The 27,788-nt window shown below is 40.4% G+C and overlaps 1 protein-coding gene across 1 annotated transcript in view; it reads right to left on the reverse strand.

The window, feature by feature from the left end:
• Nucleotides 1–1,253: 1,253 nt before the first annotated feature.
• The window catches only part of LOC103180911 (glutamyl aminopeptidase), a 30,630-nt gene continuing 4,095 nt past the window's right edge, over nucleotides 1,254–27,788 (reverse strand). The window contains exons 2-20 of the mRNA XM_042339950.1: nucleotides 19,801–19,942; nucleotides 19,242–19,373; nucleotides 17,471–17,591; nucleotides 15,275–15,429; nucleotides 14,287–14,400; nucleotides 12,629–12,763; nucleotides 11,651–11,716; nucleotides 11,198–11,263; nucleotides 10,866–11,017; nucleotides 9,813–9,895; nucleotides 7,895–8,028; nucleotides 7,318–7,373; nucleotides 6,438–6,588; nucleotides 6,231–6,304; nucleotides 6,036–6,137; nucleotides 5,498–5,668; nucleotides 4,366–4,506; nucleotides 2,426–2,507; nucleotides 1,254–2,322 (exon numbers count right to left, since the gene is read on the reverse strand). Coding sequence (XP_042195884.1) covers nucleotides 2,173–2,322; nucleotides 2,426–2,507; nucleotides 4,366–4,506; nucleotides 5,498–5,668; nucleotides 6,036–6,137; nucleotides 6,231–6,304; nucleotides 6,438–6,588; nucleotides 7,318–7,373; nucleotides 7,895–8,028; nucleotides 9,813–9,895; nucleotides 10,866–11,017; nucleotides 11,198–11,263; nucleotides 11,651–11,716; nucleotides 12,629–12,763; nucleotides 14,287–14,400; nucleotides 15,275–15,429; nucleotides 17,471–17,591; nucleotides 19,242–19,373; nucleotides 19,801–19,942 — 2,227 coding nt within the window. The 3' untranslated portion in view covers nucleotides 1,254–2,172. The remainder of the gene's footprint in view (nucleotides 2,323–2,425; nucleotides 2,508–4,365; nucleotides 4,507–5,497; nucleotides 5,669–6,035; nucleotides 6,138–6,230; nucleotides 6,305–6,437; nucleotides 6,589–7,317; nucleotides 7,374–7,894; nucleotides 8,029–9,812; nucleotides 9,896–10,865; nucleotides 11,018–11,197; nucleotides 11,264–11,650; nucleotides 11,717–12,628; nucleotides 12,764–14,286; nucleotides 14,401–15,274; nucleotides 15,430–17,470; nucleotides 17,592–19,241; nucleotides 19,374–19,800; nucleotides 19,943–27,788) is intronic.

Below are 27,788 nucleotides of genomic sequence, written 5' to 3' on the forward strand. Positions count from 1 at the left end.
GGCCGGGCTTTCAACTTCTCTGCCCCACGGTCAGGAACTCCATCCCACGGCCCCTTCGTATCGCTTTCTCCCTTGCCTCCTTCAAGACCGGTCTCAAGATCCTTCTCTTCGACCGTGTCTTTGGTCGCCCTCCCACCTCTCTGCCTTCCCTCACCCCTACACCACCCCTCCCCCATGCTAGGGTCCCGACATCTGACTGTTCAGCGCTTTGGGACGTCCTCCCGACATGAAAGGCGGTCTATAAATGTCATTTTGTTGTTGTTATTGTTCTTAACTGAATCAACACTTTCTGCTTCCACCATCTTCCTAGAGAGCCTGTTCCATACATTTATTACTCGCTCACTGAAGTAGTGTATCCGCAGATTTGTTCCGAATTTAGCCTCCTACATTCTCAAGTCTCTGGTTCTCCTGTTCTGGACCAGATAAAACAGCTTAGCAGGTCTTCATTATCTAGTTCCTTTAGAATCTTAAAGACCTTAATCGTATCGCCCCTCAACCTTCTCTTCTCCAGTGTGAACAGGCTCAGTTTACCCAATCACTCGTAGTCCAGCACTCAATCATTTTGGTTGCCCGCCTCTATCCTCTCAATCGCTGCAATATCTCTTTTATATTGCGGCAACCTTTACAATTCTCAGGGGTTTTAACAGAGTCAATAGGGAGAAATTATGTCCACTGTTTGGTGGGTCAGTCACCAGAGGACATCAATTTAAGATAGTTAGTAAATGACCAAGTGAGGAAACTAGGAGGATTTTTTTTCATGCACAGAGTAGTTGGGATATGGAATGCCTTTACTGGGAGTGATAGTTGAGGCAAAATTCGTATCACAAGGGAGCTAAAAAGGATTAAATGGGAATGAAAGGATTACTCTTAAAAGAGTACAGACACGATGAGCCAAATGGCTTTCTTCTGTGAATTTCTATGGTTCTAAGACAACATTTTGTTTTGGTGATGGAGGAGGATGTAAGAGAATTTTCTACTTTATATAATAAAGACAATAGATAGGGCATATTGTTAATATCTGTGCTGATGTGTGAGAAAATGTAAGATGTTCAAAGTATTAATCTGAGCAAAACTATTTTTTGTTTGTTTTTGTAATGCTTAAAACAGGCACATGATGGTTATGAGTAATAATAATAAGCCTTTGATAGAGCACCTTTCACTTCATTAAGATGTCTCAAAAGATTTACTGTGAAATAAAATGACTGTGTTTGTAGGCGAAAATGTGGCAGCCCAATGTCCCACAAACAGCCATGTAAAGCAGCAAAGTAATTTATTTCCTATATTTCCAGTAACTTACATATTACTTGCATCCTAGAAAATGTGTATGTAGGGCAAGACATTCTATCTGGTTCTAGACCTTGACTATTTTCTTAACATGTTGAACTGTGCAAATTTTGGCCAATTCTTAAATTCAGTCTTTACTTGGGAGTTGGTTTTCCATAACTCTTAAAAGAACCTGCAGAAAAAAAACTCAAAATGTGCATGCTATGAAATGGTAAGAAAATAGTCTAGTCTAGATGTGCAGAACTCGGTGGAATTTCTGGCCCATTGGCGGGAAATGTTCACACATAACCTGTGCATAACTTTGAAACATCTTGTATAAAAAAAGACACAAATGCATACACAAACACAAAGCAGAAATAAATGTCAATCATTCATTATACAAATCTAAACCATTAGTATTCCAAAACAAAATGAGATTAAAATCAAAACAGATTAAAATCATTCAAAGCTAATCAGAGGTATGCTCGGGAGCCTGTCAGATCTAAAATTTTAGTTGTACAACATATTCCCAGCAGATGTTTTCAACTTGATTACAAAAAAAGGAATAAATTGATCAATTCCAGTCATATTGGCTGTGCATTATACACACCATCAATCATGCATAGCAGCAGTGTTGTGAAAACAGAAGGTGACTCATCATTTCCTATGCACACTGCGTTGGATTGTCTGGCTCATAAATAAGGCTTTCTTTGAAAAAATTGTCATTATCTGTGCCCCAGAACACTGAAACAAACAACAACAACAATAACAAAATTACATTTATAGAGCACCTTTCACGTCAGGAGGATGTCCCAAGGCACTGACACATACAAATTAATTGGGATCCAGAAAAATGCTGATACTTTCTTATTACTTGATGTTCATAATTGTACTCCTATTCCACTACTGTTAGGCATTGACATTGTCCTGTAGCCATTGCGCTATTGTGGCCTTGTTGTTTTTTAACCAGTTGATATTTGTCTCTACAGTTTCAAGTGCCTGTTTACGGGGTACCTTTCCTGCTCCAGCATCCGGGTACTTGTAAAATAATTCGTTCATCTGGAAAGGGATAACAGTAGATATATTGGAGTAATGAGGCAAGCAAGGTTAAATAATGGTAATCTACCAACAAAAAAGTTTTGGAGGGAATTCTGGTGCATACCTGCCATAATTGGAGTTCAGTGTTATATGAAGTTGTTATTCTTGGAATTAGTCTTCCCAGGTTTCTATCATTGATGGTGAATCTGAAAATTAAACAGAATGTAATTTTAGTAACAACAATTTGCATTTATATAGTGCCTTTAATGTTGGGAGGCTATCTCGAAATGCTTCACACAACTGACTGGGAGCCTAAGATGGGGGTGAGGGGAGTTAAGGAGTTGGGGTGGGGGTGGGCAAGAGATGAAAGGTGGAAAGGGAGGGTACAAGGTGGAGGGGCTCTTGGTTGGAGTTATAGGGAGCAGGGAGAGAATGGGCTGAAAGCTCATTCACTAACAGTGGGGCGGGTCAGGCCAGGATATGAAGCAGGCCTGTGATCATTGAACAAATGGAGTGACCAGGATGATAGATGTCAGTTAAAGAAATACACCAGGATGCAATCAGGATATACCGATGATAGCCTTACCTGAAGACTTGACTGTAATTGGCTGCTTATAATTAAAAACAATACAAAGTTATCAGCCTGATCAGGGCCATAATTGTCACCTCATTTCCTATTAATAGCACTGAAAGATCATGTAACTTTCCTGACTATTGATTCCAGCAAATCCTTCATCCTACACTTCCAGATGTTTATATCCAGCAACACCATTGGGCCAGTCCCAGTTACATAGAGGAATAAAGATCCCACTGCTCTGCCCAAACAATCAGGTCCTTCGGATGAGATGTTAAACCGAGGTCCTGTCTGCCTGTTCAGGTGCACGTTAAAAAATCCCATGGCACGATTTGAAAAGAGAAGCAAGTTTCTCTCTCTCTCTGTCCTGGCCAATAAATCCCCCCAAATAAAAGTTAAAAATTAGTCACTCACTCCATGGCGGTGTGTGAGACACTGCCATGTGCAATTGGCTGCCGCGTTTCGCCCACAATATATACAGTCACTCCACTTTACAATATATTCTGTGAAGCGCTTTGGGAACATCTCAACAACGTGATAATATGATAAATCAAATGCGAGGATTATTATTATAACAATCAGGTGGGTCCAATTTCTATTTCGTAATGAGATTCTTTAATAGGGAATCAGTGTTACCAAATGGGGACTCATTCCAGTAACTGAAATTACAGCACACTGACGGCAGGAATTCTGCTTCAATGCAATATATTTATAGAGGAGAATTCATAAGGAACAACAGGAATTATAATCTGATTCCTGATTAAGGAAGATTTCTGTTTTGAAACAACAGAAATTAGACCCAAATATATTTTAGTTCCTTCACTGGAGTGATCATTTCAACATTATGAGGAATCCCATAGCTCAGTGGTTAGAGCACTCACCTCGCAAGCGAGAGGACTTGGGTTCAATTCCAGACAGGGCGAAATGTTGTTCCTTACTCAACATGCCTCTGTTTACCTAGCAGTAAGTAGGAACCTGGTTATTATTAATTGGTGGATCATTTTTCCGGGGGAAGTAATCCCTTCAAAAAACAATAAGGTTACTCAATCCACGATTGTTTGTGGGATACTTCTGTGTGCAATTGGCTGCCGCGTTTCACCCATAAAATATCCTATCAATTCACTTTACAGTATATTCTGAGACGTCTCAAAGACGTGATAAAGTGCTATATCAAATGCAAGGATTAGAATATATTATACACTTTACAGGACTTAACTCGGGAGTTTTGGTTAGTCTTGGTTTTCAAATACCATCTCTCCCTCCAACTTCCTTTGCTGTCAAAGTCTATCCAATTCCATACTACCTGTTTTCACTGCCTCCCTGAGCAAACTGTTCCACATGTTAACCCCCTTCTTCATAAAGTAGTTAAATCTAAATTGTCCATCCAACTTTCTCTTTTTTAGTTTAAGACAATGAACCCATTGTTATGGACCTCAGATTCGGGCTGACATTGATAGATGGTAAAACCATTTATATCTTTGTGAAATTACCTTTCCACCAAGTATTCCCAGTTCATTCGTGCCCAATCAAAGGCCATTGTTTTCCCGTACTTGTTGAGTGAAATGTAACGGAGAACAGTGAACACGTCTTGACTTTTAATGAGACTTTCATTCTTGATATAGTTTAAGTATCTGCATGACAGAAAAAAACATGAACATTTTAACAAGTAAAGCAAACAGAATTATTTTTTTCCCCAGTGAGTTATTCTCGATAAAGAAATTCATAATGTATTCTAGAAGCCTCATACATGTGATCAAAATTAATGGTATAAATATATTAACATATTGCTATTCCTTGTTTAAGGTATGTTGTTCAAATATGTGTCTCAAACAAACCCTCCTCTGCCAATTTCTAAAGCACGCAGATTTGGTTGAAACTGCTTGGATTTGTTATATTGAATTTCTGTTCTGTAGGCCTGTTATTTTCAACATGTGAGCAGATTTTCAGTGTGAGCAGCCACACAAGAGTATTGCTGTGGGTAAAACATGTTTCACATTTCTATGGATGTGATGTATGAATGAATGTGAGGCGGGGGAGTGGGGGCGGGAAGCGGGAGAAGTTATCAACTGAATTCAATCCTGTTCTGAACTGTTGTCCAGACACTGTACATTCCAACAGGGAATGGGAGTCTTGTCCAGTTTTACTTTCCTAGTTTGAGTGCACTGAAGTACTCTGAAGTACACAGAAGGCATGCCAGCCTGGCTCAGTGATAGCATGCTCGTTTCTGAATCACAAATTTGTTGGTTCGTAACAAATATACAATCATTCCACTGTAAATCCTGTGAAGCACTATGGGTCATCCTCCCGACAAAACACGCTATACCAATTATTATCATTATTAGATACAGCTCTCCTGTTTTCTGCCTGAAATCAGCTATCTCAGCATAGGCCAGACATCAAACCTGGGACTTACCCAGAACATGCCAATTAATAGAAGGCCATCAAGGAATCCTGATTACAATCTTTATTTGTAAAGCTAGGTACAGCCCTTGAATCAGTGCCAGTGCAGTATTTAATTCAAGTTTATTTATGAGTTGGAAGAAAAACCGTAAATAGAAGGTTGTGCAGTAGAGCAACAGAGAGGACAGTGATTCTCTATAAAGTATGCAATATTGTAACTACCTCCCCAACAGCTGGATATTCTCCACCGAAGCCAGGCCATACATTAGTTTGTCTTTCTCCTGAGCAAGTGGTGTCTCCTGGTAACGTTTAAACATATATTCCCATGAAGATACATTTCCTGAGGTCTGCATCCCATATCGGTACACAAGTAAACGTAAATTTGGTTCGACCCTGAAATGGAAACAGACATTCTACCATTACAGCAGCAACAATAATGTGCACTTACATAGCAGGTTGCACATTACACCATTCACCTACAAAATATGCAGTCAATACACTTTACAATAAATCATGTGACTCTCTTTGAGACATTCTCCTAACGTGGAAGGCCCTTTATCAAATGCAAGGATTATTATTAAGATATGATAAACATTTTTGCAAAGGCAATGGGGGAATCATTAATGTCAATGGTCTTTTCATTTTTAATTTACTCAAGTCTGGGTGACACTAATACAAAAGGTTGAATGGCTTGCTACTGTGTTGTAGATTTCTGTGGTTTCCTAACAGCTAGTGTTAACACTGAAGAAAATCTATTCACCTGGCCCCTGTTAACCATCTGTTAAACAATTGAGAGGCATTGCTTAGTGCTTCCTCATCTCCCATTTGACACGCAAGTCCCAAAACATCTGTCCTCAATAACCTAGGAACAAAACAAAAGTATATTTTTACAATGAGTTACATGAAGTAACAGAAGCCTCATATCATAATTGTCTGACAATGAAGAATTTAAAACCTCTCCAAGTGTTCCCCTTCATCTTTCCAGCCAAGACTATGGACGATAGGTTTAACCTGATTCTTCCAGTATTCCTACAATACAAGAGTTAATTCATACAATCAACAAAATGTTACAGCACAAATAGACACCATGTGGCCCATTGCATCTATGATGGTTCACCTCAATGTTGAGAAAAAAGTGCAAATACTTTGAACTTTGTTTTACCTGGAACATAGGGTAAAGAGTATTATCGTCCTTGAGCATGTTTTCAATATACAATGAGGATTTCACCGCTGTTACCCAGGGTAAATATTCAGTTTCATTCTTCAGATACTTGGTCAGATTTAAAGGCACAAAGTAGTTCAGGAGAGATGCTCTGTAACGGCAGTAAAAGTTAACGGAAGTACCATTTTGATAATGAAGGTGACCTATTTAGTCTAAGGAACAGCAAACATCCTTCAAAGGATGTTAAAGCCAACATTATTGGTTTGTGCAAGCTTTATACGGTTCCTACTCATAACAGTTATGCCTGCATCATACAGCCAATTAACATACATAAAATCATACTGAAGTATGTTAAATTAAAAGAAAATACATTCCATTTTCCTACATCCTTTCTCATTATACTATTGCCATAATTAGTATGTAAGTCAATTGTAGCTCCCCTGCCTCAGAACGATTACAACTGAACACAACATGAATAAGTCCTGGGACTATTCTGGTCTGCACATCTCATTACTACATCATGCTATGGATTTCACACTGAAACATTTGTGGAACTTGACCGAGAGGTATTATTAGGGTGCATTTTATTGATACTGGGCCTTCTATAACGACTACAATGAGACTCCCTCTGTACATATGGTTCATATTCACTAGAAAGTGTGGTTTGTCTGCCCTTTGCTCATATTGTATAGGACTTGTATAGTAGTAGAGAATAAAGATTGTCTTCCTATCAGTCTGGGGTGGATTTAAACCCAAGTCCTAGTGTGAAAGTACAATGTTCCAACACTATACCACAAGCCTTCCAACCTTTCCTCCCCCCAAATTGTCCACTAAATGCTTTCTAGTTTAAAAAGTAAAGCGTTGTGTTGCTCAGGCTTACCTTCCAAGTGAAAATCCGTCATCAATAAGTCCTGTCCGATCAGCGACTGAAAAGACCTAAACACATAAGGAGGTGTCAGTCAGTTGCAAATAGCTAGTGTTAAAATAAATGGTTATGGTTCCTGTTGCTTTAAACTCACTTTGAAACCTCAAGTGAAGAAAAGAAGATCTGTCCTACAATGACAACAACTTCACCAGTTACCCCTTTTACATAGAGTAACATTGTGAAGCCATTTTCGGAGACGGGAATAATTACAATGGTTTGTTACCATGTGACCCAATGGTTTGGGTCTGAAATGCTGTACACTGTCCAGCGCCTTGGGATGTCCTCCTGACGTGAAAGGCGCTATACAAATGTAATCTTGTTGCTGTTTTAAAGGAGCAACATGGGGAGAGGAGAAAGTTGACTGAGGGTGTAATCCAAAAGGTGGGTTTTCAGAAGGGTTTTAAAAACCTTGAGTGTAAGGTGACAAGATTTTGGGAAGGAGTTCCAGAGAGCAGGGAGATAGTGTTTGAAAGCTCAGCTGCTAAGGTAGCAGAGCTTAGAGTGTATAGCAGGCTTGAGTTTGTGATCTTACCTCATGCTTCTTTATGATCTGTTCTATGATTTTATCCCAGGTTGGTTCTTCATAGTTTGCCCTGTAGAACCCCACATGGTTTGTATTTATTTTCAGTAACCCATCAGTAGTTGAGTTATAAGGCAAATCAATACCTACATATAGAACACGTAAGAACATTTAATAGGGACACAATTCACACCGGCATGAGGTACACTGCATCGGTTCTTTTATGCTATACACCATTTATTATTTAATGTACAGTATTATAATATAATAATAATCCTTGCATTTAATATGAGACAGCTCAAAACGCTTCACAGAATATACATTATTGACTGTATATTTTGTGGGCAAAATGCGGCAGCCAAACAATCAATCGTGGACTGAGTGACCAAATTATTATTATTATAATGTTTTTCTTGAAGGAATTGATTACCCCCAGAAAACGATCCGCCAATCGACTAACAACCAGGTTCCTACTTACTGCTAGGTAAACAGAGACGTGTGGAATAAGGAAACTTGCCCAACGTTTCGCCCTGCCCGGGAATCAAAGCCAGGTCCTCTCTCTTGTGAGGCGAGTGCTCTAACCACTAAGCTACAGCACTTCAGTATACAATATTGTGAGACATAATTAAAATCCTAGAATGTTTTTTTAAATCTTACTACTTCCCTACCATAAAAGCTATTTTTCTGATCTGAGCACTCCCTAATATTGGGATTTATCAAGACAGTATTTAACAAGTGGAATGGTTAACTAGGTATCGTTGTTGATATCAGGATGCTGGACTCATTTATTAGTGCTGTGAAGAGAGGAGAGTAGGTAGGGTATTCTGGAAGGATAAGATCAAATGGGCCAAAGGCTACCCTGCATGGAATCATAGAATCACATAACACAGAAGGAGGCCATTCGGCCCATCGTATCTGTGCCTGCTCTTTGAAAAGAGCTACCTAAATCAATCCCACTCCCATACACTCTCCCCATAGCCCCGCAAGCTTGCTCTCCCCAGATAATTATCTACTTCTCTCTTAAAAGTTGTTATTGAATCGGCTTCCACCACCCTTTCAGGCAATGCATTCCAGATCCGAACAACTCGCTGTGTGAAAATATTACTCCTCACCTGTTTCTTTTAACAACTATTTTAAATCGGTGCCCTCAGTGGAAATAGTTTCTCCTTGTTCAGCCGATCGAATCCCTTCATAATTTTGAAAACTTCTAATAAGTCTGTAACTGGAGGGCGCTATGTAAGTGCAAGTTATTGTTGTTCTTCATTTGAACCCTCCCAGTGACCCTGGGTAATTTTATGAAAGGTGCAACCTGTGATGTGTTAATGATCACTCTAATATTTGGCCAGTTAATAACTAAAGGCAACGTTTCGTCTGTGGAAGTGACCTTACCCCACGTCATTCTGTCACATTGTCTGGGCCACAAGCCAGTTATAACACACACTGGATTTCTGGTTAGCAAGGGCAGGATTGGAGTGCTAGTAAACTAGCAGGATATCATCTTAACTCAATGAATAAATCAGAATTATAAGATCACAAGAATGATCTGGATGAAGAAGGCCCTCCAGCACATCCAGTCTCTACCACCTTTCCTGACTACTATACCAATTGTTGATAATGCACTCCGTAAAGAAAAACTTACTGGTATCTGTCCTGAAACTCCCCTTTACAACTATAAACCTATGTCCTCTACAATAGTCTGTTTCTTCTTTAAAAATGTTTGAATAAGTAGATTATGAAAAATAGCATTTCAAGAAAAAAATAAATAAAAACTGTCAATTTATAAAGCACCAATACAAATCTGTTACTAAATGCAAATGAGTCACACTTGATAATTTCATATCTTTGAAATCTCTCCACGATGTGATAAGGTGCTGTATCAAATTATATTATTATAAGGATTATTATTATAAACTTATGATTTCATGCATACCTGTTGGTTTTGTCAAATTGAGAAAATCTGTCCCATTCTTTCCTGTTAGTGTATACCACTGGAGAGGAATATTCCACAAATAGCTGTAATTGAAAGATTAGTATAAATAGTCAGTATGTTATGAGATTTGTCAGACTTCTTTGCAAATATTTAATGCAAAAAGAAAGATAATTTGGAACTTCATCATTTGTGATCTTGGGTAATCTTGAGAAATTTGCTGCCTCTGTTGTATTAATGATCACAAAATTGAACAATGTGGGCAGTCAATAACTAAAGGCAAGCTTAGCTCAGTTGGCAGCAATCTCGCCTCCGAGTTAGAAGCTTGTGGGTTTAACAACAAATTACATTTGTATAGTGCCTTTCACATCAGGAGGACACCCCTTTAAGCCCCATTTGTGACTTGGAACTCATGTTCCAATATAGTTCTGAGGATGTGTTGCATTGTTGGAGGAGCCATCCTTTGAATGAGCCGTTAAACTGAGGTCCTATCTGCCTGTTTGAGTGGACATTACAGATCCTGTTAGGGGGGATTCCTGTGCATAAATGGTCTGCCACGTTGGCCCACAAAATACACAGTCACTCCACTTAATGGTACATCCTATGAAGTGCTTTGAGACGGCCTCCTGATGTGAAAGGCACCGTACCAAGTACAAGGGGTGTCATCTATTAAGTGTAAAATATATAATATTTTATATATAATTTTTATTTATCTTTAAGTATTTTTGTTTAGCCTACCCTCCCTCCCGTCCACCCTTCCTGATCCCAACCAGCAGCTTGGGTATGGATCCCTGACTGTCAGGCGCCTTGGAACTTTCTCCTGACGTGAAAGGTGCTATACAAATGTAATGTTGTTGTCGTCTAACCTATATGATATAGGACTCTGTAATATCTATATTTATAGTGATAGAATCAGCACTCTCTCCCTGGAGGTATTTATATGAATTACTTCAAGCCCTTTGGGACATCCTCCCGACATGAAAGGCGCTCTACAGATGTAATTTTGTTGTTGTTGTTGCTGTTCAAATTAATTATATATTGGCTACAATATCTTACTTGAAAGGTGAAGGAGGTTCTTCTGGATTAGAGCTGGGGTCTAAAATGAAGCGTGATTGTATGATTGTTGATTCCTTTTGAACTTGCAGCACTGGATACCCCATTTGGTTAGTCCAGGTATCCATCACTTCTTTTACTTGTTTACCACTGACCTAGACGAGGAACGGAAACAAAAGACGTGTAAGGAGAGTAGATCGTCTGGGAAGCTCCCTCGCAGAACATTCATTATCAAAATGTAAAATGTCACCAATGCAAACAACAACTTGCATTTATTTAGCAACCTTCATGCGGGATCTTGGAGCGCTTGCAATAACTCAAAAATTTGGTCTTACCTCAGCTTGGGCTTTCCAGAAGTCATCTGTTTTGGCATTCTTAAATTGGTTATCCTTCAGATATTTCTGAAGATAGAATTAAATATTTCAATATGTTTTGCCTTAACAGTTCATACATAAACATATTTGTTGATAAGCTTACACTATTGTTTTCCTTCTACTTTCTTTGTCGTCTCATGACTATGAACCTGAACCTGAAGACAGGTGGGTAAACAGCTACCAGAATTCTGCCACCATCACTTCAAGGTGAACATCAGATATTCTCTCAATCCCTGCAGGGGATTATCTGGCATCACTTGTTGTCCTGAGTGTGCCTGAGATTGGGAGCTCACCATATGGAGAAAGCAAAGGAATTGACCATTGAATCGTACCACTTTGTAAAACCACATATTGGAGCTCTAGGAGTCCATGCTGCCATACTATCCTCCTTTACTATGAGCAGAGCAACCTCACCTGACATCCCCGCTGAAACAATTCTGGAGTCATCCAATCCCTCAGCATACGTAGAATTGATGCTCCCTGGATAAAAAAATGTGCTGTGAACACATCTATCTACAGCAATCCGCTTATTATAACAGACAGTATTATTGCACTTAATAAACACATGAACACTCAGGTCTACCTGGCAGGTCCCTAAGTTTGGTAAATACCACACAATGCTCTTTTCTTTTCAAATCATTCAATGTCTTCTTCCTTCCAAAATAGGTTTAGCTCTATGGCAGATCAAATATTAAAACGATTAGGAGTTGGTCCAATAAATACAAGTTACACTACAAAACAGTGTTGATTCAAACCAAAAAGGTAACTGAAAGAGAGATAGAGGGCAATACCACTTAACTGGAAAGAGTGCACTCACCCGGTGTTAGTTATTGAACAATCAATAACTAATAATAACTAATAATCCTTACATTTAATATAGCACCTTACATATCAGTACACTTCACAGGATTTATTATAAAGTGTAGTGACTGTATTTTGTATCAAGTTTTTTTTGTATCTGTTTTTTTTAAAAGTTAGTCATATATTAATAATCCTTGCCTTTGATGATAATAATCCTTGTATTATTATAGTGCCCGTCACATCAGGATGACGTCTTAAAATATGTCACAGGATTTACTGTAAAGTGTAATGGCTGTATATTTTGTAGGTGAATGCAGCATCCAATTTGCACATAGCACAAACAGCCAGGAGGGGAACAACCAATTTTATCTGGGGTCTGTTGGCCAGGACAACAGGAGAAACTCCCTTCTCTTCACTAAGAGAGCCAATATAGCCAATCTGACACCTAACACAATAAATGCTAAACAAAGTTGCAAATTCTACCCCTCTCTGAAATATCCTCTTCACAACTATTTTCTGTGGTTCACAAATATAACACCATAGAGAAGGTGTAATGTTAACTCAATCATAATTAGTAAAACCAGTTCTTACCTTGCTATATGAGATGCCATCAAACACAGAAGTAATTTCCGCTGGTGTTGACACATTAACAATTATTGGATGGGAAGATAACAAAGCGTCATCAACCATGACGGACAAGACATCATCTATAAGAATCTGATCCAGCTGTAAACAAAACCACCAGAGGTTTCACTGAGAATTGAGGGACAGAGAGTTAGAACAATTTTCTATCTCTGGGATTTAGTCTTTAATTCTACCCAGTCTGATTCTTTGTTAGGCGTATGGGGACTATGAGGAATAAGCTTTAGCATTCTTAACCCAGTTCCTGGTGAGCTTGGGGTCAACAGTGCCAATTTAACAACAATTTAGCACAATTTGCCAATCTAATTTGAAGAGAGGACACTGTTGACAGCTTTTGTCCAAACCAGCTCCATCCATTCCTCAGTGTTGAACTTGCTCACCTTAACAAACAGAAAAATCTACAAACAACTTCAAGTTGCAAAGAGAAACTTCTTCCAGTTACCATGAGTACATAATGCCAACCCATGGGAACGCCACTCCGACACAATGTACTTCTGGAGCAGAGTTTCCACAGATCAATATTACATATTTCCAAGTTCCTCTTTGAGACTGAGAATCAATATTAAGCAACCCTACCAGAAATGGCTGCAATTTAGTTCCAATGTTCTTGTTAAGTGCTTTTCAGGAAGAGTTCTCAAGTCAATTTCAGTAGGCACCTTGTTAGCTATTTCATGCTATTGGCTCTCATTCCATTATTCCTGCTTCCTCCCTTGCTGCTTTGCACACCATTTGCGGCTCTCTTTCAATTTACAGACAAGACCATGAGCCATACATATGTCTGTAATTGCCATTAATACAGATGCTTAATTGACCAGCAAGAAAAGCAGTCAAAGTGGAGTGAGCATTGCAATAACAAGATCCCAGAGATAGTCCATTCAAACAGCTTGGTTTAGCTGCACACCACACATTCAGTTAATTTTTGCTGGATTATCTTTTAACAAATTGTTCACACCCACAATAAATTAAAGTAATCCCTGTCATTTATCTTTAAGGGATTTCATTCTGTCAATCTTTCTCCTCTTTGGAAGACATATTGGTAATTCAACTGACATACAGTTTGACAGGCATCACTGGCCCTCTGGTATGTCACCTAAATGATCGTTACCCGTGAGCTTTGACAGTGAATGCTAGGAGTCTAGTTGACCACAGAATCCATTAAAGCCAAGCTCAGCCCTGTTCTCATTCAATATCTGTACACACGCACACCTCCAGAGATCTGTGGATATCTCTGAGTAGTGTAACTGAAGGGTGCTGAGACCTTGTCACTTTGCACACCATTTGCTGCCCTCTTTCGACTCATGGACAAGACCATGTGCCATACTTGTCTGTGAGTGCCATTAATTCAATTATTTAACTGTAGCATCCAACTGCTGCCCCGACTGAGATTCTCCAACTCAGGACATACCAGAATAGCATCTTTTCACTTTGTATGTGCCAGTGCTAATTTTATCCACCAGACCATCGGATGATCTATTTTGATATTCTGTTTGGTGTATTTTCTATTTTGATATTTTATTTGGTGTATTTTCGTTTTCCTAAAAACTTTTCGCACTTAAAAGAAGTGGAGAGGAAGATCTGAACAGTATGAAATACAGGAGTTAACTTACCATTTCCCATTCAGATTCAGCTGCATTTACACCAATGTATTCAAAGAAACTGGCGAATCCCTCGTTCAGCCATAAATCATCCCACCAATTCATGGTCACAATGTTTCCAAACCACTAAAAGTATAAACAGACATTTAATTGTATTGGTTGCTCTGTGGTAGAATTCTTGCTTGCCAAGCACATACAAGCACATGTATGTGATTCTATGAAAAGGAAAAATATAAAAGAATATTTGGGGATAATAATAGTAATCTTTGGATTTGGTATTACGCTATTCACATCATAGTGGTAAGTTCTTTTAACAACTGCAGTAAACCAAAAGTTAAAACTGATTTCAATAATTTGGCATTGTGGAGTCCTGTAGCTCAGTGGTTAGAGCACTCGCCTTGCAAACGAGACACCTGGGTTCAATTCCAGGCAGGGCGAAACCTTGGGCAAGTTTCCTTACTCCACACGCCTAATAATAATCCCTCCAAAACAAAACAATAATAAATTGGTCATTTTCAATTCATGACTGATGTGCGCAATTGGCTGCCGCGTTTCGCCCACAAATATACAGTCAATTCATTTTACAGCATAGTCTATGAGACGTTTTGAGACGTCTAGAAGACGTGAAAAGCGCAATATCAAATGCAGGATTATTATTATTATATGGAAAATTCTCCAAAATGCCTCATAAATAGAATAAATATAGCACTTTGTCACATCATCAAAATGTTTCAAAGTGTGTCACAGGTTCTTAATGTGAAAGCACATTCTGAGCAGCCCACAAATAATATCCGCAAAGGAATTTTTTATGACCAAAAATTCCTTCTGAAGCAGATCTCATTGGGAGTTTCTGTCTGAAGCATCTTTGGTGAGACATCAGTGAAACTCATGTTTTGATGAGCACTTTTCAGCCCCATTATTACTGCCCCAGCAATTGGCCTGTCATGTAACTTGGAAGCTGAGTATTCCTGTGATTTAATCTTTTGTGCTGTTACTATACCTGGTGAACAAGTTCATGAGCAACAACTGAAGCCACACGCTGCTTATTAGTGGAAGAAGATTCTGCGGGATCATATAGCAGGTTGGTTTCCCTGTAGGTGATCAGTCCCCAGTTTTCCATTGCACCAGTACCAAAGTCTGGTATGGCAATCATATCTGTAATGCAGAGAACATCATAAAAAATATCAAGAAATCGGAGTTCAGATGGCAGAACTGTGTTCATTATGATCATCCTACAATTTATGAAAGATATAACATTTACTGTAATACCATTCAGGGAGGATTAGGCACTGTCATAAACAAACTCTCACACTAGCACGGATCAATAACTTCAATCCTGTTAGAAAGCAATAGTTTGGGTCCATAAAATTAGACATTGATTAATAATAGTAATAATCTTTGCATTTAGTATAGTGCTTTATCATGCAATAACAACAACAAAATTACATTTATAGAGCGCCTTTCACGTCGCGAGGACGTCCCAAAGCACTGAACAGTCAGGTGTCAGGGCCCGAGCATGGGGGAGGGATGGTGTACAGGTGAGGGAAGGCAGAGAGGTGGGAAGGAGACCAAAGGTTCAGTCGAAGAGAAGGGACTTGAGACCGGCCTTGAAGGAGATAAGGGAGGAAGTGAGGCGAAGGGACCGTGGGATGGAGTTCCAGAGTGTGGGGGCAGAGAGGCTGAAAGCACGGGCACCGATGGTAGGGTGGGTCAGGCGGGAGACCTGGAGCAGGCCGGAGCCCAATAAACGGAGAGAGCGGGCAGGTTGGTAGGGAGTCAGCAGGTCAGAGAGATAGGAAGGATGCAGGAAGGATGTATCAAAGAGCTTCACATTATGTACATTTGCGCACATATGTGGGAAGCTGGCCAGTCAGTGTATCACACTGTTGATACAGTGCGGGTTGACAACCTACCCTCATTATAACAAATCACATTATATCAGGGTCTGATGAGATGTTAAACCGTACACGTAATGTTAAAGATCTCTTCACACTATTCAAAACAAGAAGAGAATTTCTCCCCGCTATGTTGCCAATAATGCCCAGATAGAATTGGTTACTCGCTTCACTGTGGGAAACCATACAATGTAATATATTGGACATCCAAAAGGCATTTGACAAAGCACCACATGAAAGACTCATTCACAAACTGTGGTCACTCAGTTTCAAGGGCAAAACATGGACATGGATTCAGAATTGACTAAAACGGAAAGAAGCAGAGGCATTTGTTATGGGAGCTCGTTCAAAATGGGAAGAGATGCGGATGATCTGTAGCCTATGGAGGGAGGAGTTGGGGAGGCTGACAAGCAAGGAGTTTGAATGGTCAAGCCTCAATGTTATGAATGCATGCATGAGGGTTTCAGCAACCTGCGGTGTGAGATAGTGGCGGAGTCAGGCGATGTTGCAAAGGTAGATGAAGGCAGAGCGGGTCATGGCACAGATGTGGGGTAGAAAGGATAGTTGAGGGTCAAACAAGACACCAAGGTTCCAGACTGGCTTAGCAAGGTGGAGTGTACATCCATGGATGGTGATGCTGTCAGCGCCTGAGTTGTGGAGGCGCTGACAGGAGCCAATTCAGAAGAACTCGGTTTCGTCGACGTTCAACTGAAGAAAGTTAGCTCTCATCCAGGACTTGATGTCTGACAAACATTCTGTCAGGGCATCAATGGTCCTGGAGTCAAGGGTGGAGGCAGAGATATAGAGTTTGGTGTCATCCGCATACATATGCAAGTTGACCCCATGTCTGCAGATGATGTCACCAAGAGGGAGCATATAGATGTTGAAGAGGAGGGGACCAAGGACAAAGCCCTGAGGAACACTGCACGAGACAGTGCGGGGCTGGAGGAGATACCGTTTGTGGAGGTGAGTGGAGGCGGTGTGAGAGGTACAATCTGAACCAAATGATCCAAATGAATTACCCTGGTATTCCAAGCAGCAAGGACTGAAATGCAACAATTGTGGTGAATGCGGGTGTCAACAGTAAAAATGCTGGCAGATGCAGGACATTTCCATCTTGTCAAAGTACTAGGAGGGGTCAGATTCACTCCCTAACCTGTGAATAACTGACAAAGGGTCAGATCATGCCGTTGAGGTTATGTGTTGCATAAAATGCCGCCGGTGTTAATCATCACGTCACATACCGCAGTTTTCACGCCATAATTGTATTAAGACAAGTCAATGAATGGCAAACAACATACCTAATTTGGGAAGGGAATAATTTATGGCGAAATACTCCTCAAAGAAGTCAAATATGATTTTTGTAACATTCGCTGCATACACTGCCGTGTGTTTCTGTTGAGGTTGGACGTAAATTCTCAGCTAAGAAATGCAAGATAAAGAGAAAAGTAAGGTAAGTTAAGGTAGACAACATTATCGAATTCATTTTACTCTGTATGTAAAAGCATTGTAGAATTATATCCTTTTTTGGTGGTTCCTTTAGTTTGCAACAGTTAAATCCCAAGTGAATGCGGAACTCCATGATTGTTTTTTTGTTATGAAAATTGTGCTCATCGGGGATGTGGAACAACTTCCTATTTTGGCAACCAGTAACAATCTCAAAGAATCCCAGGTCAGGTACAGCATTACTGTATGAAAGTAGCTCCCTCTACCCAGCAATGTGCATTGGCTCCAAATTCAGTGGAGTACCCATTCCCTCAATACACTGCACTCGGGTATACAAGCCAGTGTAAGACCTATTTTGAGAGAAATTATCAATTTAGTGTTGGATTATGGCAGTTTGTGCTATGAGCCTCATTCAATTAAAAGCTGGGCTGAGACTGTCATTTCACATTGGAGCATCCAATCCCATTAGTGTGACCTGGATTCAAATCTAGAAGCCCAAAAAGGAAGAGCCTAATCCACTGTGCTGACCTGTTACCCTTCAAGTTCCATCTGTTTCAGTGTAGGTATGGCTATAATGCCTCTGATGGTCTCCACATCCCTTCTCTCTCTTTCCCCCCACCCCCCCTTTCCCCCCCATCTGTTTCTCCCCCCCATCTGTGTCATCACCCCACCCCCGTCTGTCGTCGTCGTCCCCCACTCTCCATCTGTCCCCTGTCCCCCCGTCTATCCCCCGCCCCCTCGACTGTGTGTCCCCCGCATCTGTCCCCCATCTGTGTCATCCTCCAATCCCCCCCACCGGTCTGTTGTCCCCCTCCCGTCTGTCGTCCCCTTCCCCCCGTCTGTTGTCCCCCCATCCCCTCCCTCCACCGCCTGTCCCTCCCTGTCTTCCTTATTTAATAAATATATATTTAAAAATATACAATCAATATAATTTACAGTATATCCTGTGAAGTGCTTTGAGATGTCTCAATAACATGATAAGGCGCTATATCAAATGCAAGGAATAATATTATCATTATTTAGTTACATTATAGATGCATATTAAGGACCATTGCCCATGATATTCATTCTTTGTTTTCTATGCCTACAGATATAACACTAAGAACAGTATGTGTCGCTCATGGAGTGTGCAAACAATACCATACAATATACATTGATGCAGTAAAACTCACATAAAGTCATATCAGTCAGGACCACAATATTTAATATGACTTACGCAAAGTCCCAATTGCAGACACGCTGTATAAATCATATAAAGTCCAATTTAATCAATAATCTACACTGCGCATACTTAATTCAAAGCAGCCAGTCCTTTGTCACTGCCAGCCGGTAAGTAAAGATAATAATAATAAACCTTGCATTTGATATAGCATCTTATCACGTCATTGAGACATCTCAAAGGGCTTTACAGAAAATACTGTAAAGTGAATAGACTTTGTGGGCGAAACTCGGCAGTCAATTGCGCACAGCAGTGTCCCACAAACAGTCATGAGGATGTTATGTCGGGAAGACATCCCAAAGCACTTAAGCTCAGAATGGGTCATTTGATATTGGAACATACATAACACATTGGTCCAGCAATCTTCAACGGCTTACTGATACTGTTGATATTTTCAAAGAACTTACAGGGATTCCTCGTTTTGAATTGCTTTCTATAAAGTCAAACTGATGAACAGCAAAACAGACTAAGTAGGTGCTCATTGGTACAGATTTTTGAAATATCGTTTTTTTCTGTCCATTGCCCAAGTCTTCAGTATGCTGAAAGGCAAAATGAAATTTTATTACAAGTACGACCCATAGCTCTCTTTGGAACTCATTTCAGAAATGATCCAATGTAAAACTAAGCTAAATTTGTATCCTAGTTCAGCTCTTGTTCTTTGCTGAGTGAAGTAAGTGACAGTGGGGTGCTATGATAGACTTTAGCACCAGTGGGCTAGGGAAAGGAAGAATCAGTCATTGGTGAATAGCCCTTAAGTGTTCACTCTGTGAATTCACGGATGAACAATGAGTACTTGGGTGAAGTATAGTAGGACAAGCAAAAGCATATGGAACTCCATCCAGTAGGTTTCAGCACTCTCAACAGAGAAAGAGTTCCTCAAAAACAAAACTGAGCTTCTCACCATTTACGATTCTAAAGGCATATTAATTTTAAAGGTATATTAATTTTATTTTTTTCAATGTTCACCTCTGGTGGCATGTTTGAAAGAACGTTATACAGCTCGCTGTATATTAACGAGATGGTGTATGTTGCCTTCTTATTGGGTTCATCAAAACAGGGGAAAGATTTCCGTGCATCAGTTGGTTCGTGATCCGTAGCTGCAATGAACCTGTTAGGAAACGAAAAGATCAATATAGGTATTTCACAATAATGAGAAAAATGAAACACGACTACTGTATAAATATGGTCAGTAATTCAAAAAGCATTTCTGATGTGACCGACATCATTGCTCCTAGATACAGTAATAGGAAGGCAGCACCAAATGGAATGCCAAATCTTCCTCCTTGGGGAATTTCTAATAATCTGTTCTGTGAAAAAAATTGGTCAGTCGGGAGCCTGAAACAAATGAAAACCCATCACCGTGCTTAAGAGCGGCTAAACCAAACTGAGAATTCCATGCATACCACATACACATGGGAATTCCACAGATAGATTGTTGGAATGATATGCACACTCTCTTCCTGGAGGGATGCATCCTGTTTACCTAATTCCAGAAAGTATTGGGCGCAGGTTGGCAAGAGCCAAGGCTTGGGTACCCCCAAAGTGTGCTCTGGGGTAATCCTGGAGTCTAACTAGCTAAAACCACATAGCTTGCCATTGATATCACATCTGGCAAGCTTTCCTGCTGCGCATCGAGCTAGAACCACCCTACCCATTAGGGCTTTGGCTTGCAGGATTAACAGGAGCTGAGTGGGATGACTCCCTGCCCCAGTGACTAGTCTACCCTTCCAGGTCCTGCCAATGTGCCAGACTGGCTGTGCTACCATCAACAGTGCTCTGCAATACTGCAGATCCACCTGGCTCAGAAACCAGGCCCCTGAGACCACCACAAACCGCCACTCAATTCTGACATTCCGTTGTCAAGCAAGTCACCTTGAAGCCAGCTTAGCTCCCCTCCCAGGAGGATCATCCTGCCCATGCTATGATCCGTTCTACCTTCGCCACCTCCACAACATCGCACTGGCTCAACCACTGCCTCTCCTCTTAGGCCACTAAGACTCTCATCCACACATCTGTCACATCTAGGCTTGACTATGCCAACTCCCTGCTTGTTGACCTTCCCAACTCTTCCTTCCACAGTTGCAGATCATTCAGAACTCTGCAGATTGTGTCCTTTCCCGCACAAGGCTCTGTGACCCTATCATCCCCACCCTCACCCAGCTCCACTGGCTCCCCATCCCCCAGAGGATAGAGTTCAAAATCTTTGGCCTCGCATACAAAGCTCTCCAGAGCCTTGGTCTGTCCTACCTCTGACATGCTAATATTATATCGAACTATCCTCTCCCTCCGCTGACCTGCTCCACATCCCCCGTCCAGCCTGGACCACCTTAACATCAGCGGTCAGGCCTTCAGCCTCTCTGCCCCTAACCCTCGCTTTGCTCCCTCCCTTGTCTGCTTCAAGGCACGTCTCAAGACCTTCCTCATGGGTTTTCCCTTCACAGCTTTTTATGGGATACTGCTGTGTGCTAATTTGATGCCATATTTAACTACAAAATTCACAGTCATTGCACTTCACAGTAAATCCTGTGAAGTGCTTTGAGACAATGTGATAAGGCATATGATATCAAATGTAAGAATTATGTCCACTAGATAATGTAAATACAGGTTCACTTATGGTCTGTATAAGGCGAGAATGATTCAAGTCCAATAAACAAAATTATTTCCAAAAGGCTAAATATGTTTCAACAGTATTAAAATTAGGTAAATTAAGAAAAAGTCAAGTAAATTATTGTCAACGTATTTTACTGTGTTTAAATAACTTTATTTGAACTTATCTTCCAAGAAATGCCTATAATATTACCTCCCAATTTCCACATTATATCATAGATAGTTACTTTATTACCAAGGATTGAAAGAAAAATCTTTTGAAAGTTACTCAAATGATAATTGAATTGCACATTAGATTTAGATACATTGTGTAAACATAACTCCAGCCCAGCAAGATCAAATTGACATTTAAACTATTATGAGAAAATAGCTAACCTCATAATAATGGTCAATAACACACTTGCATTCATTGCACAGTGAATCAAAAAGGCCAGTGAAAAATATCATTGTGTAGAAAACTAGTCATGCAACCTCAGCCTGATTATGATGTATATGTACACAGGGACAAACATCATTCTTAAATTCAATCAACAATAGCCTTTGATTATAGCAATATTTATTTATAGTCCCTTCTGAACCTTTGTCAGTCTATAGGGTATTTGAGTTTGACGTTGGATTACACAAACTCCATTAGAATGAACACCTGTTCAAAGCAAATGGGCACCATTATAATGAATTTCAACCCCAATATTTGGAAGTGTGTTGCAGTGTATTATTTTAGTGCTCCCAGCAAATCTGAATGTCACCAAACACTTCCCAGATGCAAATGCTATCACCAGGTGCAAAACGTGGAAAATAAAGAAAGGGAAGGATGGAGACTGGCTGTTGGGAATAGTTTACAGTTTAATAAAGTAGGAAAATGAAATCCTGACTTAAACACAGAAACATTTGGATAAATAACTATGCCCTGACTAGCTCACTGAGTATTCTGTTTAATACTGTGAAGCTAATCATATTCATTCATAAGTGAGGGAGAGGAGAATAAAGGGGTATTCGTGAGGGGAATAGAAGGGATTGAGCATTGCATGGAGTAGTTGGGCTGAATGGCTTATATCTGTGCTATATTACTCTATGTAACGCAATGTAACTCAGCATTTAATTCTATGTTTTAGATTTGAAGCTTATCCACCACAACCAGTATCATAGTCATTATCTGGGTTCTTCAAACTCTCATTGTAAAACTTTCTCCATAATAGTATCAGCAGGTTGGCAGGAGCAAAGGCTTGCCCCCAGAGTGTGTGTTGGGGTACTGCTGGAGTCTAACCAGCTAAAATCGCATAGCTTGCCATTCATATTGCTGTCCGGCAAGCCTTCCTGCTACCTGTCCAGCGAGGTACACCCTACCCATTAGAGCTTTGGTTTGTAGGGTTAACAAGAGCTGAGTGGGATCCCTGCCCCCAGTCTGCCCTTGCAGGTCCTGCCGATGAGCCGAGCTGGCTTTGCTGTCATCAGCAGTGCCCTGGATTACTGTGGACCCACCTGGCTCAGGAACTGGTCTACTGAGACTGCTACTAAGGCCTGGCTCGATTCTGATATTCCATGGCCAGGCATGTCACCTTGGATCCAGTTTAGCTCAAATGGGACTTGCTTACCTCTCCCACCCACCAACTCCCCACCCCAAGGTGGATAGTCACCATTTGGTTGTTTGACATCCGGCAAGCACATAATAAAACCAAAATTATTAACCATAATAAATAATAATTATGAGACATAATAACATCACAATAGTTAACACACTTTAGTGCCCATTTACTAATACAGAATATATTTATAAATATTTCCACATATCAGTTTGATCAAGGCTATTAAAGCTGATAAGAAAAATGATGAGGCTTTGCATACACTCATGCCACACTGATAATAGTATGTTGTAAGTAAATATCAGAATAATGCTATTAATATAGCATTAGGGTAGCCACCACTTCAGGGTAGAGTGATTCAGAGCATGGCTACTGCTTAATGACATTAAAAGATGTAGTCTCTGTAAGTTCTTGCTTATTTTAAATGAGTAATTCTGAACCGAATTCCAGGCTCAATGCTTCAAGACTCTGCCCCGCAAGAAGGGTTGTTGTTGTTGGCATTTATACTGTAGCATTGCAAATCTACCTGCTACCGAAACTATTCCTGAAGGTGGTCTCAGCATCTAGCCATGGGCCATAAAAAGTACAGTAGAAGTGTGCATAACATTGGAAAAGTTGGGGTGAAAACTGCCCTCTGGTTTGTTAATTATTGCTGGTGATCATTATCACATCATAAACCATTCTGACCTGTTAATGTCCGACCACAAATTTTACCCCCCCTCCCCCACAACTCCTTCACAATGGCTAGGCTGAAAGAACAACCCGGTCCCACTGACTGATGTGCTCGTCTGGAGATCTGAATTGCAAGATAAAGGCTCAACTCCTGATTTTATCTTATTGTTGAGTTGAACAAATTATTTCACAAGTTATTGTTCCAATGCCGTGTGCCAACCAAATATTAACAGGAGAATTTTTTGTATAATATAATTATCACCACTGATAATTATCACATCACCTGTTGCGATTTTCATCCCAGTGTTTCCATGTCGACAGCTTGCTTCTGTAATGTGCTTAAAGTGCCAAAATGAATGAACGTTTGCTGGTTTTACAATAAATGCTGCACTCATGACACAGAAACATCTATAAGTCTTGGGGTGGTTGAGCCTTCAGCCTCTCTGCCCCCACCCTTTGGAACTCATCTCACAGTGCCTTCGCCTTGCTCCATCTCTTGCCTCCTTCAAGGCACATCTCAAGATCCTCCTCTTCAACGTCACCTTTGGCCACCCTCCAACTCCCAACCCTCCCTGTCCTGCCAGCCCTCCACCCCTCCTGATCCCAACCCTCTGCTCGGATACACACCACTGACTGTACAGCGCCTTGGGACATCCTCCCAAGGTGAAAGGCGCTATACAAATGTAATTAGTTGTTGTTGCAATGGTCACAGGTCACTGCATGCTTGGCATTAGACCAATGCAAGATTTTGCATTGCACAGCACCCTCACCCTCAGACTATGTGTCTCTCAGATCAGGTTATGTAAGTGAAACTATTTCCACGATACACTTGTAAATGAGAAGTCTCTTAGTTGAGACTTGGTGACAGTAATTTCCATGGGAGGTGCTTTGTGGAGAATGCCAACGAGCTGGAATTGGATCTTACACTATTTCCAGTGTGACCAGCTACTCTCATGTGTGAGATAGTGTCAACAAGAATATTTATCATCAAACAAAACTGTTACAGGACAGAATGTGCTTTCTTATTAAGGTTTGCAAAAAATTCTGATGATCACCAAAATTAGTGTAAGATAATATAGGATCATGAACTAATATATTTAAATTTTAATGTAATAAAATGCAGTTATCGGATCTGCATACTGAGTCTAACCACAGGCAGCATATGCCAAAGTTCAACTTACAGTATTATGTTTAAGATGCAGTCAGATTCCTAATGTTGAAAAGAAATTTCACAGACATATGGGGCACTGTACAGAACTGTGTTTATATATACAAGTTCACATCTATGGAACTCTGCTTTCCCTAAGTGAGCTGTGGGCCAGGCAGTATAGTACAGGCTCATCTGCTGTTCACACCACTCTTAGGAATGGTTCAGGTCACACCCATGCTCTCAATTACATATAAGAAACACAGTGTTGTATCTACACCCAGCTATTGAGCTCTCACTTCTAAATGTGTCAAGCGCACCATGTATAAAAATGACACCAGACCCTCAATATTTATGGCCTGAAGGCACTCGCTCCTGTTAGCCTGCAGCACCACCTGGTGTTTATTCATGGCTGACTCATGCTCAGACTATACATGGCCATTGATTTCAAGAAAATAATGAGCATGTGTCCAATCCATAAATTCCACAGTTTAATAAGAAGTAAAAGCTTGTCTGGACTTTAGACACTATGTGTAGTTCTTCCATCACTCGCGGTCAGGATACTAATGTAAATAAACATTGCTGCTTTCTGATCTGTTTTATGCTCAAAATCATTCTAGCCTCATCTCAGCAGCAGACTCCTAACACCTTAATACATTCTCACAAAGCGCACAAAAAAAGCCGTGCTGCCTATTCATTCTTAAACTGAAGGCACATCCTCCTCTCCATCAGTCATTTTTTTTAGAAAGAATACTCTTCTTGAAGTCCTCCTAGTTTGGAGAAGAGCCAGGCACAAACCAAATAAGGTTATTTTTCCCTCATCAGCCCATGGAAAGTTCTATTACAAAAGTCCAGTACAAAATGTTGATAAATACATCAACAAAGATCATGACTTTGAACTCACATTGTCTAGGCCAGGGTGGTCCAAGCTTTTGGCTGCTGAGGGCCAGATGCTGGATTTAAGAAACGTTCGCAGGCTGTATAAGCAATATTTTTGTGTTTCCCTTCCAAAAACATAACATTTACACAGTGCTTTTTTCATGTCAGAAGGGTGTCTCAAAACTCTTGGCATTGCCGGTTGGGCATTCGAGCTGGAGGTGGGAGCCGATGGAGTTGGGGTGGGGAAAAGTTGGTAAGGAGATACGCTTGCCTTCCTCTCAGCTCAAGAGGGACTACCTGACAGACTGCAGCAATGGGTGGCATTATTTCCCATTCCCTGCACATTGAGCTGCTGTAATGAGAGGACGATCCGCGAGGGAGGGAACAGGTGATCCAAAGTTGGAAATGGTTTGCGGGCTGGATGAAATCATCCCCCGGGCTGGATGTGGCACATGAGTCGCCAGTTGGACCACCCTAGTCTTGGCTAACATTCCAATGCAGTGCTGGAGAAGTGCTACATGTTGGAGGTGCTGTCTTTCGGAAAATAAGTCAAACTAAGGTCCAGTCTGTGCTTGTTCAGATGGACATTCAGTTCTACAGCACCATTCAAAAAGAGAAGGGAGTTTTTCCCGGTGTCCTGGGGAACAATCCCCCAAACAAAATTGATCATTCACTCCATGATTGTTTGTGGGACATTGTGTGGAAATTGTTTGCTGAATTCACCTACAAATACGCAGCTCACTTTACTTCTGAGTATATCCTGTGAAGCACTTTAAAACATTCTTCCAATATGAAAGGCACTATGTCAAATGTAAGGGATGTAATTATTTATGATATGGGCTGCATGGCAAAGGTCAGTAAATTTACCTACATCGGGGAGAATAATCCTCAAAGAGTCCATTGGAAATCTGTAACCTTTGGAAGTTTAGGAAGAGAGTAGCAGGAACTCTCCAGTAGATAAAATGTGTGTGTGTGTAGTGGTGGGGGGTTCGGGGGGAAGAAAGAAGAATGTCCATAATGCAAACAGAATTGATGATCCAACTATTCTTATCTTCTACCAGGGTTTCCAGTGATCTTATTTCACATCCAGTTTCAGCAAGTTGGCATTTTTGATAAATCACCTCCCATGGGATTAAGTCTGAGCAAACCAAAGTTTCACATTTAAAACAGTCTTATGGAAACAGTATCACTTATAGAATCTGAGCTGGGAAACATCAAACACACACAGAAGATATTTTCTTCCACATGATATACAACACAATTTATATAGATAGCACCTCTCATTTTGGGAGGACATCTCAAAATACTTAACAATTTTAATCGGCACCCAAGATGGGGTGGGAGCCGAGGAGGTTGGAGAGGGGCAAGATGACCAAAAAGTCATCGAAGAGGTATGTTTTGAGATGTGCCTTGAAGGGGCAAGGGAGGAGCAATTCAGAGGGACTCTGGGATGGAGGCATAATTGGGAAGGTAAAACCAAAAGAAATAAAATGAGAAATGATCATGTTGCAACATAATTCTGATTGTAAACATAATAATGACTCAAATTTGATATAACACCTTATCAAGTCGTTGAGAACATTGCAAAGCACTTCACAGAATATATTGTAAAGTGGAATGACACAGAATATATTGGAACTGTGTATTTTGACTGGAGGATGTAATTCTTGATCTAAACCCTCTGCAGTTTCAGTACTATAGTGACAAAAGCAATGAAGGATCCTATCGTTGCTTCTGAAGCATAAGCTGTGATCCTCTCAGAGGGAAAACTATAAATGAAATCTAAAACCTTGACTTCATTGATCGAACATAAACATTTATTATTCAGTGTGAAAATCCAGAATTCTGAAAATATTGTACCCAGTTAAATTCAGAGTAACCCAAATTCTAACAAGAACATTCCTGTAACCTGTATCAATCCGTCATAGTTCCGTGAAACAAGCAAAAAATCAAATGCTGTACACACCAGTCTTTGTGCAAGTTGTGTGACACAATACTTTTACTGGTCACCAAGCTGAGGCAGACAAACTAGGAAGGGATTGCACAAAGAGGCAAATATTTGCACCAAG

Source organism: Callorhinchus milii, unplaced genomic scaffold, assembly GCF_018977255.1.
Source record: "Callorhinchus milii isolate IMCB2004 unplaced genomic scaffold, IMCB_Cmil_1.0 Scaffold1, whole genome shotgun sequence".
Lineage (NCBI taxonomy): Eukaryota > Metazoa > Chordata > Chondrichthyes > Chimaeriformes > Callorhinchidae > Callorhinchus > Callorhinchus milii.